Genomic DNA, 15,450 nt, shown 5'->3' on the forward strand with positions numbered 1-15,450 from the left:
AGTACCAGGATGGGCAAAATGCAGGCATTTAGGGATGAGCAGATGGAAGAGCCTGAGGGATCAGCAGACGCAGGAGTTCAGGGAGTAGAAAGGTACAGGAGTGCAGTGATGAACAGATGCAGGAATTAAGGGCCTCCTGCACAAGAATGTAAGTTGGAGTCCTCCTTGAATTGTCCAAATCCATCTCTACCGGCAGCATCCCATCATGTTAGATCAAACCCACATTTTCTAATCCTCTAATCACAGAAAGCTCAGATGACAGGACAAGGGTGCTACAGCTAGTGCATGCATCTGCATTCTGTGAACATGCCAGCAGCTGTTAGTCCTAGGGTCGGACTCATCTCTCTGTCTCTTCTAAATGGATCTGGAGAGTTGTTCCTAGAGGGAATGATGCAGCCACATTTTCAAGGCTGGGATGAAAATCAGAATGGAACCCAAAACTGAAACTGTCAGGAAGAGCCACAGGAAGATTCGGTCAAGAACTTGAGCCACAAATTTCCAGTCTTGCACTACCTGCAAAAGAGGAAAGGGAGCCTTTCATCAAGAGGCTGAGCAACTCTTCTGAACTCATTAGGGTATATAAAAAGAGCAATATTGGATTTAGGTCACTTTTTTAAGTTTTCAAAATGTATAGACACATCACTAATGGGCTTAGAGTTTATCCGGTAATGTTACTCATTGAACCCCAAGAAAATAACTTGCAAGTTAAGTGTTCAGGAAGATGCAGAAACTACAGAATTATTTGTATACTTGGAAATATTGCTAATAAACCACACAAAAAAAAACTGATTTTTATACAATGCCTTCTGGTATACCTATGAAACCAAATCACAAATTGGTATCTTTAGGGCATTTGTAGTCAAGTGTCACAAGATTTTCATCCTACTCCATATGTGGGTGTGGCTCCTATAGCTACAAAAGACAGCACTGAGGAAGAGAAGAAAGGACAGGCAGTATTGGAGCCTTTAGTTAGGCTGGGATGTTGTAGGAGAATGGGTACCAGGCTTGGAGCAGCAGGTACAGTAGGGAACAAACCATAAGCTAAGGAAATCTGTGAGATGCATGGGAGCTCACCTTTCAAGGGACAGAGTCCAGTTTCTACACATAGTCTCAAGCTTAAAGCAGTCACACAGGAAGCTTCAGAGTGTGATCACAAGAAAGAAAATACACTCAGTGGAAACTGCTTCAGATCTTAAAAGAGGAGGGAGGAGAGGGAAATGGATGGAGGAAAGAGAGGACTTTCTGTATTCTAGGGACACACAGTACCATCTCCCCAAGAATCTCCCAACAATATTGAACCTCATGGTAGATTGCCAAGGAAAACCAGGATGCTGTACAGGGAATCGATAACCAGTTGAGTACTGTGATCAGTATTTTCAGTTGCGGTACCTGTAGACAAGGATTTGGTAAAGATGGAATAAGCAGGAGGCCCACCCACTGACAGGAGGGGGACCGCAGGCTGTTCTGAGTTTTCCAAGTATAGAAACAAAACTGTAGCATAAGACACATAAGCAAGATACAGTAAAGTGTTAAAATGTTAACCTTAGGTAGTAGGATTATTAGTGATTGAGATCCTCTTGTCTGAGTTGTCCAAATTATCTGTGCTGATCATATTTTTAAACCCACTTAAATATTTATATTTGTATCTACAAAAGATGTAAAGAAGTAAACAAAAACTACTTTCCTAATAGCTAAAGCATATCTTAAAAAACTGGCAATTTTCTAGTCTTTTTTTTTTACTCAAAATTTTTAATTGTATGAGATAGAGAGTTAAGAAGGAAGATAAATCAGGCTGAACCTACAAAGATAAAATATAAGGCATGCTTTCAAAAACACTTTCCTAAACCTGTTTGTGAGCCTTGATCTAGTTTTTCAAGAATTTTAGAGTGAAATACCTGAACCCTGCCTGTAGATGGGGTATAAATAAAGGCTATTTCAGCCTGTGTACTGACAGATTGTTGTAATTTCTTCCTTGTCTGTTCTTCATTTCAGGGTTCCAGAAAAATGAAGTTCTGGCAAAGTAACATGTCACACGAGTCTGTGGCCAGGATGACAGTACCTCTGAAACCTGAGCATTTCTGTGTCTGAGACAGGCTCTAAATATGTGAGCAATGTTGACCTCAAACTCCTGGCATCTTCTGCTTCTTGGGTAGCTGGAATTCCACTTGTTTTTCTGTAAAGTGTACACTAACTAACGATTTCCTTTTCCCTTGATGAAGTATCTGCTGTAACTAAACTTGTATTACTGTTCAAATTTTGATTCTTTCTAGTCACTAAAGGCATTTCTAAACACTGGGTTTAGAAACATCATAGCATGAAAAAGTGAAAAGTACCACTGACCACGGTAACCCATGTAAAGGTGTAACTGAATTCTTTAAGAAAGAATTGAGGATTTATGGAGAGCGACGCTAAATCTGCAGCTGCTTGTTTTTAATCTCTACACTTTTGTGATCATTTTTTTGTCCTAAACATTTAATGCTAAAATTCCTATGGTTTGTTGGGCTTGTCTTTATATAGTATATAGAGGCTAGCTGATAGTGCCATTGTAAACAAGGACCATATTCTGTTGTAAGGGACACCAGCAGGACATTCTTGTGCATTCCTCAGTGACAGCACTACCACATCACAGTGGTCTCACCTGGCTAATGAAATGTTCCTTCTTCACATGCCTCGAGATGTACCTGATAGACTCAGCTGCCCTTTCCAGGAAAGTGATCAGAACCTTTTCTCCATCACTGGTAGGAGTCTGTTTCTTTTTTCCTGAGACTTTGCCCCTCACTGCTCCTCTCTTCTCCTCTCCATCAGGGAAAGAGAAGCGATCCATGGGGTCCTTCATGCAAAGCCACCTAGGGAGTTTTTGCAGAAACAGCCTCTTCACCCAGGGGGCCATGGGATGGTACGTTGAAGAAGATCTGTGGTGAACGTTAATGACGAACACTGTGACAATAATTGACAGGGTAACGAAAATCATAATGAAGAGGAGGTACTCGCCAATGAGAGGAATGACTTTTGAAGAAGATGGGATTATTTCTTCGATTACTAAAAGAAACACTGTCAAAGAAACCAAAACCGAGGTGGATAGTGAAAGCTTTTCCCCTTCATCAGAAGGTAAGTAGAACACCAAGACTGTGAGAAAAGACAGCCCCAGACAAGGGATTATCAAAAAGAGGGTGTAAAATAATGGCAGGCGTCTCAGAACAAAAGAATAGGTCACAAACGGGTAGGAATAAAAACCTTCTCTTCTGTTGCCCTTCATCCCCTTTGCATTTAATATCTCCCACTCTCCATTATCAAAAAAGTCTTTCCGGTCAACATTTTCATTGATCAGAATGAGGTCAACCATGCTACCATCATAAGTCCAGGATCCAAACTTCATTGAGCAGTTCTGCCTGTCAAATGGGAAAAAGGTGACATCCATGGTGCAGGAACTTTTGTAGCTGGCAGGAGGAGTCCAACTGATGGTTCCACTGGATCTCACAATGGCCTTGGTCATGAGGGAGCCTTCGAAACGTCCATCAGCACTGCCATGAAAGTAGTTACTCTTTAGTGGGTGGCCAAACACTCACTGTTGGGAGGGTTTCCCCACAAGTCCACTATCTATGCTGCATTCGTCACCTACCAAGATGTCAATCAATACTTCACAAACAAATCAATTTGATATATAAAGTTAATTATCCCACCCAAATCAGACTTTTCTGTATCCTGTGCTGATCTGACCAATGCCATACTCTAAGATACTTACTTTTCAAAGAGAACTATGTCAGGAAGCCAGAGAGATTCTGATGGAACCTTTATTGAATTAATTCCACCATACTCTTCAGGATTCCAGCGTAATTTTTGGTCTGTCCATTCCTGAATGAAATGAGTAATGAGACAATTTTATTCTAGAAATTCAGTACTTTAGGTCTTGGAGGTCTTCAATTTTCTAAGATTTACCAACCCACCAGTTTTTGTTACAAAAGGGGTTTTCACCCAGATTAGACCTTGGCATCCCATCTAGGATTCAGTATGGCTTCAGGATGCAACATAAGCCAGCCTGACCTCTGACCCTCCACCTGCTCATGTGTGAACCAGTGAAGAGGTTCATCACAAAGGAAATACAAATGACTTGCGTTTCCACCCTATTTTCTCTTAAGAAACAAACAGAAATGTTGTTTTTACTTTTACTCCTTACTCTTTACTCTTTTGGGGGCCTGACACCCAGCTCTCAAATAAATCACTCACACGGAAACTTACTATTACTTACGAATGCCCAGCCTTAGGTTGGCTTGTTTCTATCCAGCTTTCCTTAACTTAAATTATCCCATCTACCCTTTGCCTCTGGGCTTTTTCCTTCTCTGACTTCTGTATATCTTACTCTCACTCTTACTACATGGCTGGCTATGTACCTGGGTGGCTGGCCCCTGACATCCTCCTTGTTCTCTCATTCCTTCTCCTTCCTTGCTTCTTCTCCAGATTTCTTCCCCTATTTATTCTCTCTGCCTGTCAGCCCTGCCTATTCTTGCTCCTGTCTCAATATTGGCTGTTCAGCTCATTAGACCATCATCTGTTTAAGACAGGCAAAGAATCATAGCTTCACTGAGTTAAACAATTGCAGCATAACAAAAGCAACACACCTTAAAATACTATTCTTCTACACAGAAAAGTCACAGCTGTGTGGGAAGACGCAGGCCTCTAGTCCCAGTACTTGGGAAGTTAAGGCAAGAGGACCATGAGCTCAAAGCCAGCCTGATTTATACAGTAAGACCCTTTCTATAAAATAATATCTGATCTCATCCACTTTATCCTAGAAGAATTTGTCCAATGACATTTCAGTCCCTTGACAATGGGAATATATGATTTGGGCCTATTACTATGAAATGCCCAACATCTCTGGCCATTGCTGATGGCATTGTCACTTTTGAAAAGTGAGAATGGATGGAAGACTTTCCTTTTATGGTTTATCTACAGTGTTTTTGTAATAAGCTCCTAATTAACATTTTAAATTATGTCCCTAATATCCTGGGCCTCCACATGTTTATTTTTTTTCTTCAAGCATTAGAAGAGTATACCCAGTGTGAAACTTCCTGGAGCCCATCTATGTCATTAAAAAATCAGGAATTGGCAAATGGGTGACTTAATTGGATAGCAAAATATTGAAATATGAATGATGCCTAAGAAGTGCAAATTGCTTTCTGAATATTTATGTACCCATAGGTTTGTAAGGCTCTCAACCTTGGTCAAAGAAACTTTGTTTCTAGGAGATAGTGGTCAATGCAGGGACCCATAACTGTTCAGGCTGTTAAGAATAAGTGATTGTGCTTGGTTATAGATAGAGCATCTGTATCAACCTCCCAAAACCCTACCACCCCACCCATGGCTCAGGGAATATCACAGAAGAGGGGACAGAAAAATTTTAAGAGCCAGAAGTCAGGGTCAGACAGTGTCTTCTGGACATGACAGAGTGCGGCACTCCTAAACTCACTGTAGCTATGGTTGCCTACACAAAATGTGCACAGGATCAAGCCAGTCAATATTACTGTACAGACTGGGAAGGGACCCCAAGCTACCACCCCACCTTAGTAATTATTGACAGTTGGTGTACACTAAGGGAGAGAAAGAGAGCGTGTTTCCTTGAGGAGTGGATGGCCCCCACACCCATGCCTATATAGATAGCTCTAATCAAACTCCAAGTGTTATAGAAAATGAGAGGGTTGTAAAAAAAAGGGGGGAGACATAAAACTGATTGTGGGAGCTCCTGGAAGGGGTGGGAGATGCAGAGAGTGAATACAGATAAAATGCACTGTACACAAGTATAAAATTCTAAAAGAATAAACTGAAAATATTATATAATTTAACTATCTTTCCTTTAGATTTGCTGTAATAGGAGAGATGAATACTTGATTTGATATTAAAAAAAAAACTGTTCACTCAAACTGTCTTTTTGTATTATTTCCTGTTCCTTCTGGCAAATCTGCTTATGTGGATTTGTTTGGGGCACAAAGGACACATGTCTACTTATAGCTGACATTTCCATCTATGTGTTGCTTTAATAAATACTGATTTCTACCAAAGCAGTTCTAGAATGGTTGGAGGAGGGGCTACTGAGGCCCCACTCCTGACTGCTGCTGAAGGAAGCAGAGGAGCTTTTCTTCGCAGTATGGCCATGGTACATGGTTTATACCCCAGTGGATGGCCCTATACCCATGCACATCTGGGCAGCACTAATGGGAGTTAATGAGTCATACATATTTTAAAAACAGGACAAGAAGTTAGAAGGGAGGCATGCTGGGGATGCTGGGCAGAGCTGAACTGGCAAGTGGCCAGTGGATTCAATCAAGACCTAATGCATCTATATAAAGTCTTCAAAGACTAAAATGGTTTTTGTTTTTTTTTTAAGAAAATAAACTTGATGCTCCTCGATAATAGCAGTTGCTCTCTAAATGTGAAATCTCTCTACCTTAAAAAGAAGGCGTGGCTTTTGGGAAGCCAGACTCTAAAACATTTAAAACACTGTGTAACTGCAGGAAAACATGCATAGAAGACTAGCAACATAAAAGTTGGGCTAATTAAAGCATGTAGGATATTTTATCAGCATTCTCAGGCTGCTTTGTTTCCCACCCCATTTGGAAGAGCACAGGCAGCTCCCTCCTTGTGACTACCTTGTCTCCTGCTAAGAGCCTCTTGGAATCATCAGAGGGTCCGAGGGTCCGAGGGTCCGAGGGTCTCAGAAATGTTGACACATAGTGGCATTTTCTGTTTCACTTTACTTGCCCCTCAGTTGCCACTGAGGAGTCTGTTCACAATAAAACCCCATGCTGCGAATGGCTCCAAGTGCAAACCCCATACAGTCAATAAAACGTCACCTGTTAACATCTTGTTCCTCTTGTGCTACTGCCTCTTGGGGGTTGGTGGGGCAGTTATTCAAGGTCTCTTTGTAAGCCAGGCTTCACTGAAATGCAGGCATGTCAGAGTTAACTCTAGAACTAGGGATGGGTAGGGATGGGGGTGGGGTGCTCTGTTTTCTGAAAGCCCAAGTTGCTGTGCGATTAAGGCTTGATTATGCTCTTAATGTTTAGCCATGTGGACAGGTGACCTTAATCTGTTAGATTTCATCAAAATATAATTTAGGTTTAACTCTTTTACAAGATATTTGGGGCAGCTAGCAAATGTGTTCGGAAGTTGCTAATGTGAAGAACCAGGTTGAAGATTGCTTTGTCCATGGATCTTCACAAGGAGTCACTTTGTCACAACTTAAAATTCTGTTGGATGTGTGCAATCCTAATGGCAGAAAATGAATTGGGCAGCAAAAGGATTTAAGCTGTGTTTTGTTTCGTAAAGCTATCAAGTATTTTATCTAAAAGTAAAATGATGTTTGCCTGGCTTAAATAATGTTAAAAACAATTTGAAAATGTAAAAGATTTTCTGTGGTCAAATTTTAATACACTGACACTAGTTCTCTAGGAGCCCATCCCACATGGAGGGATACTCCCTGAGCCTAGACACAAAGGGGTTGGCCTAGGCCCTATCCCAAAGACTATGACAGACTTTGAAGACCCCCCTATGGAAGGCCTCACCCTCCCTGGGGAGCAGAAAGGGTATGGGATGGGTAGGGTGTTAGTTGGGGGGGGGGTAGGGGAAGAGGGGAGGGAGAGAGACCTGGGATTGACATGTAAAATAATTTTCTTTCTAATAAAAAAAAGGGGGGGAGAAACTAGTTCTCTGTGCCTGTCTTCATTAGGGTTTCTATTGCTGCCACGAAACACCATGACCAGAAGGGTTTATTTGGCTTACATTTCAGTATTACTGCTCATCGCTGAAGGAGATCAGGACAGGAACTCAAACAGGGCAGGATCTGTGAGGCAGGAGCTGAAGCAGAGGCCATGCAGGGGAACTGCTTACTGACTTGCTCCCCCCTCCCCCAGTCCGGCTTGTTCAGTCTACTTTCTTAATAGAACCCTGGACCACCAGCCCTGGATGGCAACACCCACCAGGGGTTGGGCCCTCCTGCAGTGATCGCTAATTAAGAAAATATCTTACAGCTGGATCTCAAGGAGGTATTTCCTCAGCTGAGGCTCCTTCCTCTGATGACTCTAGCTTGTGTCAAGTTGACACAAAGCCACCAGTACAGTGCCTAAAACAATACGGCTTTCTTTTTTAAAAGAATTAGTGTTTACTTAAGTGTGTGTGTGTGTGTGTGTGTGTGTGTGTGTGTGTGTGTGTGTAGTGTATGTCACACCTATAATGGTGCCCATGGAGGCCAGAAGAGACCTGCGTGGCTTGTGAGAGTAGTGAACACATTTAATCAGAGCCATCTCTCCAGCCCAGCAAATAAGGCTTTCTTAAAAAATATTCCTCTGTTCCGGCTGGAGAGATAGATGGCTTAGTGGCTAAGAGCACTGACTGCTCTTCCAGAAGACTTAGGTTCAATCCCCAGCACCCACATAGCAGCTATACAGCTATCTCTAACTCCAATATCTGGCACCCTCACACAGACATGCATGCAGGAAAAATACCAATGCAAATGAAATAAAAGTAAATAAATTATTTTAAAGAAAATGTTGCTCAGCTCTTAGTAACATTTGCTAAACTTGTGCATCTTATGCTGAATTTGTAACGCTTTTGGCTACTTTGTAAAGTCTTTCAAAGCAACAATAGCTTAGAATACTTTATTGAATTAAAATCGAAGAGGGGTGGGTGTGTCTATAATGAAAAAGAGTTATGTGTCTGACTTGAGTTGAAAAACAGGAAAGTAAGAATAAGTTGAGGGTTCTTGAATTACACTCAAATAACAGGGAAAAAACAAAAAACAGGAAAATATATATTACATGGAAAAATGTAAATAAAACATTATGGAAAAGTTACAAAACTAAAGACATGCAACTTCAACTTTTCACGCATGCAACATGGCCAAGGAGCTCTCTCTTTTATATACCATGAGTTGTATGTCAATCTTTAACATGTAAACTGGCTGATAAAATTTGATAATTCTACTATTTCTAAGCAATATGATTCAGATGGAAAACCAGCCATTTCAGCAGTCTATTAATTTAAATGTTGTCTACCTCTATTTTCCCTGACTCAATGTTTTTACCATATATATTATGGTAATTATTATATATATATAATTCACTTGTACTTCAGAAAAGGATTTTATTGGCATTTGTTGCCCCTCTCTCTGTCTGTCTCTCTGTGTGTGTGTCTCTCTCTGCCTCTCTCTGTCTCTGTCTCTGTCTCTGTCTCTGTCTCTGTCTCTCTCTCTCTCTCTCTCTCTCTCTCTCTCACACACACACACACACACACACACACACACACACACACACCCAATAACCCTTACTTACATACACCACCCCCCCTCCCAAACCCCCCCCCCCCAACTCCTCCCCAGGGATAGTGAGGCCCCCCACCAGGGACCTTCAAAGTCTGTCAAATTGTTTGGGGGAGGGCCTAGGCCCTCCTTGCTGTATCTGGGCTACAATAGTATCCCTCCATAGGGAATGGACTCCCAAAGTCCATTGTGCTCTAGGGATAAAGACTGGCTCCACCATTAAAGATCCCATAGACTGTCTTGGCCTCCTAGCTGGCACCCACATTCAGAGGGCTTGGTTTGGTCCAATGCTGTTTCCCCAGCTTTATGACACGGGTCTCCATGCTATCAGTAGGTCAGGTGTTTCTACAGGTCTCTCCAGCCCTGTCTTGGCTCCTTTGCTCATCCCTCCTCCCTCTCCACAACTGAATTCCAGTAGTGTGGTTCAGTGCTTAGCTGTGGGTGTCTGTTTCTGCTTGGAACAGCAACAGGATGAAGGCTCTCCCTCTCCCTGCCCCCGGGCTCCCACTTTGGTCAGGGGTTGCTTCCTATTTTATCATCAGTAAATATTTATTTTGCATATCTACATACCTATATGTTTAAGGACACCACAAAACTTGGCACAAAAAGGGGTAGAGAGTAAAACAATTTCAGAAACGCTGTTCTAAGAGAACTGAGGCAAGAACCAGGGGACGGTTTCTAAGTCAGAACAATTGCACTTGCTTTCTGCCCTCCCGCAGCAAGATTGGTAGCAGGGGACAGATATGTAAAAAGGAGATGCTGATGGGAATTATGTTGCTTGAGGAATTCGTTGTGTCACTGAATAGGCCATATTAACTGGTACTGGTCCCTAACACTATGCACTCCCAGCCTGAGACTGACTCACACAAGCTGCCAGTGATGCTGTGAAAGGATGATATAGGCATTCTGAGGAGACAACACTTAAGCTGGAATTGGAAGGGTGAAGGATCAGAGTGTGGCTGATGGGGCAGGTTAGGAAGATGGTGGTGGAACTGTGTATGGGAAGGTCCTGAGAAGAAAGAAAGAGTAGATGGATATGGATGGATGGATGGATGCATGGATGGATGGATGGATGGGTGGGTGGGTGGGTGGGTGGGTGGGTGGATGGGTGGCAATGCATTTAGACCTTGAACATGATGGTGCAGAATCTGAGGGGTCATGACATTGTCCTTCCTCATGTGGCTTCAGCAAGTCAGTTAATAAGATATTTATGGTCCCCAGGGATTTGATTACTCTCTGAAAGCTCAAAGAAGAAAGACAAGCAGGTCTGCAAAATAAAATCAATAGAATAAAAATAGGTCCAGCTGGAGGGATTCCTCTGCCTGTGAGAGCTGGGCTTTGTAAAGGTCATGGTTGAGACATCATTGGCCAGTGTGGAAGGGAAAGGAGGAAAGGGGAACTGAGAGCTTTAGTCTTCATTTTGATTAAGGTGTGCTGGGATGGCTGGGACAAGTTGATTTGTTTAGGCATGAGAACATTGTGAAGTCATGGGGGCTATTGGAAAGACAGTTCATGTGGTCCACAAAATCCTCTGCTATCTGGTTTTCAGGCCTTCTGTTTGACCTTGACACCCATGTTAGAGATCTGCTCTTTTTAGGAACAGTCCCTGACTTTCCCCTATCTCGATGGCACCTTTGTATAATCACAGGGGTCTCACATCAACTTATTTACGATGTCCATCCCCTAAAAGTAACTATTCCTTACATAGAGAACCCCCATCCTCTCCTTGAAGACACGGCTATTTTCCGCTTTCCTCCCAGGGTCTTGCACAATGTCTGTCAGTTAGCAGACTCTCAGTAAATAGTGTTGAATAATTGTCAGTCACCACCTGCCCGGTGTCACCCTGCTCCCCACTGTCCCACCCCTGAGGAGCAGTGCCATAGGAAAATGCATCCCCACACACCAACAGGGCTACTCTCCTGTGTTCACAGCTGAAGAGAACACATATATCCTTCCCGGGCATCTCTAAATCTTCCCCTGGGGAACACAGCATGCTTTCTAGGGTGTTTTTCAGAGGGCAACTTGTCTAAGTAGAAAGCAATGTCAGACCCTGGGCTAGCTGGCAGATAGAGCTTTTGTGATCTCACCTGCTTGAGCCACACGTTTGTCGTCATCAGCTGATTCTTTTCATCCTAAGAAAAGGACAATTTAAAAGGTTGAATGTTACACAGTGTCTTCTGGACACAGCATGGTAGCTGCAAATATTAACGGAAAGCAGTTGCAATGATGTGCATAAACCTGTGCAAGCCCACATGCTATGTACTCACTCAGATGTGGACCTGCTGTATGATACATAGTAGTGACCGTGCTTTATCAGAGCTGTTTTTAATGATGTTTCTCAGAATGGTTTCCTTCCAGATGATGATTGAGAAGCTAATTTAAAAAAAAAATGGTGCCAGGTACCACAAGAGTAACAGAACTGTGCTGTTTTCTGGGATTTTGTTTTTTACTTTTGTTGTTGTTGTTGTTGTTGTTTTTAAATGGAGTGTGCTGGATGTCTCTACAATTTTGTTCAAATGACTGCAGAACCTGGAAAAGCTGTTGCTGCTATTGATGCATAACATACTGCTATTATTGATATATATATATATATATATATATATATATATATATATATAATTTGAATTTTTGGAAACTTTAGCTGTGCTGTCAACTTTGGAAAAAAGTATCCCAGTTTACCGTGTTGAGTTGGCATTGTACAGAAATTAACAGCCATATTGGTCTAGAAATGTTGAACTTAATTTTTTTCCATTTGTACAGGGGTAACACACTGTACTTAAATATGTAAGGTCTTATCTATGTGGGTTTGATTACAAAAGCTAATAAAGTATTCTCAAAAAAAAAAAAAAACCTGTGCAAGCCCAAGATAATAAACCAAACCACAGTGTGGAGATGGAGGTTGGGCAGGAAATCCCACTCCAGCTGTGGAGTTTCTGGCCATTGTTAGTTTCTGGAGATGAAAAGACAGTTTTCTGTAAGAGGGTAGCCCTTGTTAAACCAACCACAATGCACACATCCAAGAATATTTAGGTAGCATAAATTGGTGTTGAAGGGTTTGCACTTAAAGGTATAGTGTTGGGTGAGCAGGGGGGAGCTGAACCTGAGAAGAGATGGGACCATTATCAAAGCAAGTTGTATGAAACTCTCAAAGAACTAAGCAAGGATTTGAATGGTTGGCAGTTAAAAAGGATGAAAGCGGAGGGTTTCAATATTTTGGATTTTTCTTAGGGAAAATCCTGAGTCTTATTTTGGAAGTGCTCCAACCCCAAAAGATCAAATATTCCAAACTTAAGAACAGGTCAGTAATATGTGGCCCTAAGGCATTCTGTATATTTTGCTCAAGTGAAACTACCTATTAGAACAAGCAAGAATTCATTGTGGAGATACCTTTATCAACTGAACAACTCAGTAGGCTTTTGATGGTGCCAAAGAAGGAAATCAGACCTGGACTTAAGACAAACTTGGATAATTTTCCAGAAGGCATACCCCAGCCTAGAGAGGCAAGAAGGTCAGGGAGGCTTACCCACATGGGAGAAGTTTTCTAGGGTTTTCAGGACCATCATAGAGTGAGCTCCTGCAATTGGGCAATTTGAGTCTACAGCTTTCCCCACAAATATAAACATAACAGAAGTACAAGCCCAAGAGGAAAGTGAGCAGAGATGCTGGCATGAGGGTGAGTTCAGAAAATGTGAGTCACTTGGGGACTGTAAGAGGGCCTCGTCATCACCACTTTGTCTTCCTCTAGATGTAGGAGCCCTAACAGCCCAGCTCATAGACAGCAGTGAGCTGGGATCTCACCTATCACCTGGGCCTTCATCTTCTCTTCTCCACTACTTGCAACAAGGGGCCAGTTTTCTTCTTGTTGCCCTCTCCACATTCTGCCCAACAGTCCTACAATGCTGGCAGGGGATGACCTGCCTTTCCTTCCTCAGGACATTTCACTGGATCATATTTGTAAAATGCCAGTGTCAGGAACAGGGACAGGTAGATGCCTGGAGTCACAACAGTTAAGGACTGTGTGTTGTTTTCAACTCAGGGTGGAAGATGACTCACCACATCCACGAGCTGAGATATTTTCAATCCAAAATACACTTTGATGGTGTCGCTGGAATTCAACACAGGGCGGACCCATTTCTGATACCCTTGGAACAAATGTCTGAGGAGGGCATCTTCATGTTGGGCTATGGAGCTGAGTCCTTCAGTGGCTGTAAGAGTCACCGGGGAACCTGAATTTAGAGAGCAGTGGATCAGCTGGTTCAGCATCCTGCACCCGGAGCCTTCATCTGTTTCCCATCCGCTGACTCAGCAGAGACACTGAGTGAGGTACTCTAGACCCCACTCTCTACCTGCACCCTATTTCCCTGTACCACACTGGAAAAAACAGAATCTATGCTTTTTCAGAGACTTCTCATCACTGTGTACACACATGGGTCCCAGAAGTGTCACCTGGAGCTTCTCACCTTACCCTCTTCTCACCTTACCTTTAGTTCTCACTGCAAATGCCACCTTCTTATAGACATGTACATTGCCCACATACTGGCTCCTTCTTGGCACCTTGAATCTATCTTTTGCCTTGTCAGTTGGTTGTATATGTATGTTGTTATTGTGATATATATATATATATATATATATATATGTATATATATATATATATTGTATACCCAGGTTGCCCTTGTATATATGTTGTATAAATACACATATGTACAATCACATTATGGGTACATATTATTGTACACATGTGTGTTCACCTTCATATGTGTGTTGTGTGTGTGTAGTTTTATAATGTGTGTGTTGCCTTTGTATGTGTGTGATATATGTACAGTTTTATAACATGTTGTGTGCATATTTACATGTTCTCATTATTTCCCCTCAGACTTGAAGTTGACAGGCACAGACAGTATCTGTTACATGTAACAATACTCCACAATCAGAACAGGGCCTGGCCCACAAAAGGCACTCCTTTTTTATATTTAACTTCTTTATTGACTCTGGGAATTTCCCATCATTCACCCCAATTCTTCTCACTTCCTGCCCCCTCCAGATCCTCCCCTCATCCCTGCTGCGCCACCCACGAAAGGAAATAAATCAAAGTAAGCAAGCAAACAAAAACAAAAACAAAAAACTCAAAACAAACACCACAACAGAAAATCCCTTTCTCTCCTGCCTCTCCAACACCTCTTCATTTGTCCTGGTGGCATTGGAGGCTTCAGTGTGTGTGCCATGCAGCATACCTCTTGGTCCATCAGTTTCACTGCAGGCACTCATCTTTCACACAGAATAAATGAAACATAGAAAGGATTATATCTTTACTAAGCACCCGGTATATTCCTTTGTCTATTTTCTTGTGTTCTTCCCAATGGCATCTTCTGTGAGAAGTCCTTCCCTTGTCATCTCTCAGGAAGAGCTTTTATAAACTCCCAAATATGTAAGTCCCTGAAAATGACCCTGACTTAAAATTGGAGCCTCAAGTTGGAGCAGTGACAAAGACAAGCAATCCAAGGAGTCTTCTTTATATTCAGGCATGTGCTGGAAAACGTGAAGCAATGTCGTCTCTAATTACTGTTTTCAACCTTTCTGTGAATGTTCAGTATCCTGTTGATAGCCCAAAAGAACAAAACCTATAGAATTTTTCTTTACCCAAGAAGACCCCCTGATCCCACAGAGACACACACAATGGGCAACAATCAAGCAAAACGCTCCTACCAAGTTTACTAAGCCAAGTCCAGAGATTACCAGTTGGATGAAAGGCAAGAGGATAACATCCCTTTGTGTATACAAGGTATCCACAAGAAGTTCCCTAAATGAGGAGCAATTCCAGGTGCACACATAACTCTCCTAGGGTGGCTGAGGCTGGGATAAGATGGGCTGAATATGGACATCAGTATAGAAGGTTCTCAAAAGACTAAAATTAGAACTACTATATTCTTCAACTTCATGCCTCCTGGGCGTATATGCAAAGAACTCTACATACTACGTAAGAGATATCATGTTCATTGCTGCCTTATTCACAATGGCAAGGAAATGCAATCTGCCTAGATATCCATCAACTAATGAATGGATAATGAAAATGTGGTACACAATGGAATGTTTCTCAACTGTAAAATATGAAATTCAAAGGAAAATGGATGGAACTGGAAGATACA

The 15,450-nt window shown here is 42.1% G+C and overlaps 1 protein-coding gene across 1 annotated transcript; it reads right to left on the bottom strand.

Annotated features, from left to right (window-relative positions):
- Window positions 1-378: 378 nt before the first annotated feature.
- Window positions 379-14,572, bottom strand: Chrnb3 (cholinergic receptor nicotinic beta 3 subunit). Its single transcript, XM_035453006.1, has 5 exons — window positions 14,539-14,572; window positions 13,361-13,533; window positions 3,743-3,852; window positions 2,639-3,521; window positions 379-513 (listed from the first exon to the last, which is right to left on the bottom strand). Exons 1-5 carry the CDS (start codon window positions 14,570-14,572, stop codon window positions 379-381), a joined length of 1,335 nt encoding a protein of 444 aa, XP_035308897.1.
- Window positions 14,573-15,450: the final 878 nt, after the last annotated feature.

The sequence above is a fragment of the Cricetulus griseus genome (genome assembly GCF_003668045.3).
Source record: "Cricetulus griseus strain 17A/GY chromosome 1 unlocalized genomic scaffold, alternate assembly CriGri-PICRH-1.0 chr1_1, whole genome shotgun sequence".
Lineage (NCBI taxonomy): Eukaryota > Metazoa > Chordata > Mammalia > Rodentia > Cricetidae > Cricetulus > Cricetulus griseus.

Excerpts from the sequence above, each read along its gene's own strand:
- Chrnb3 (XM_035453006.1), bottom strand. The coding sequence starts at position 14,572 with ATGAGTGCCTGCAGTGAAACTGATGGACCAAGAG. Across the intron at positions 13,534-14,538 it reads TGAAACTGATGGACCAAGAG|GTTCCCCGGTGACTCTTACA; the intron begins GTATGCTGCATG and ends CTCTAAATTCAG. Across the intron at positions 3,853-13,360 it reads TATCTCAGCTCGTGGATGTG|GAATGGACAGACCAAAAATT; the intron begins GTGAGTCATCTT and ends CATTTCATTCAG.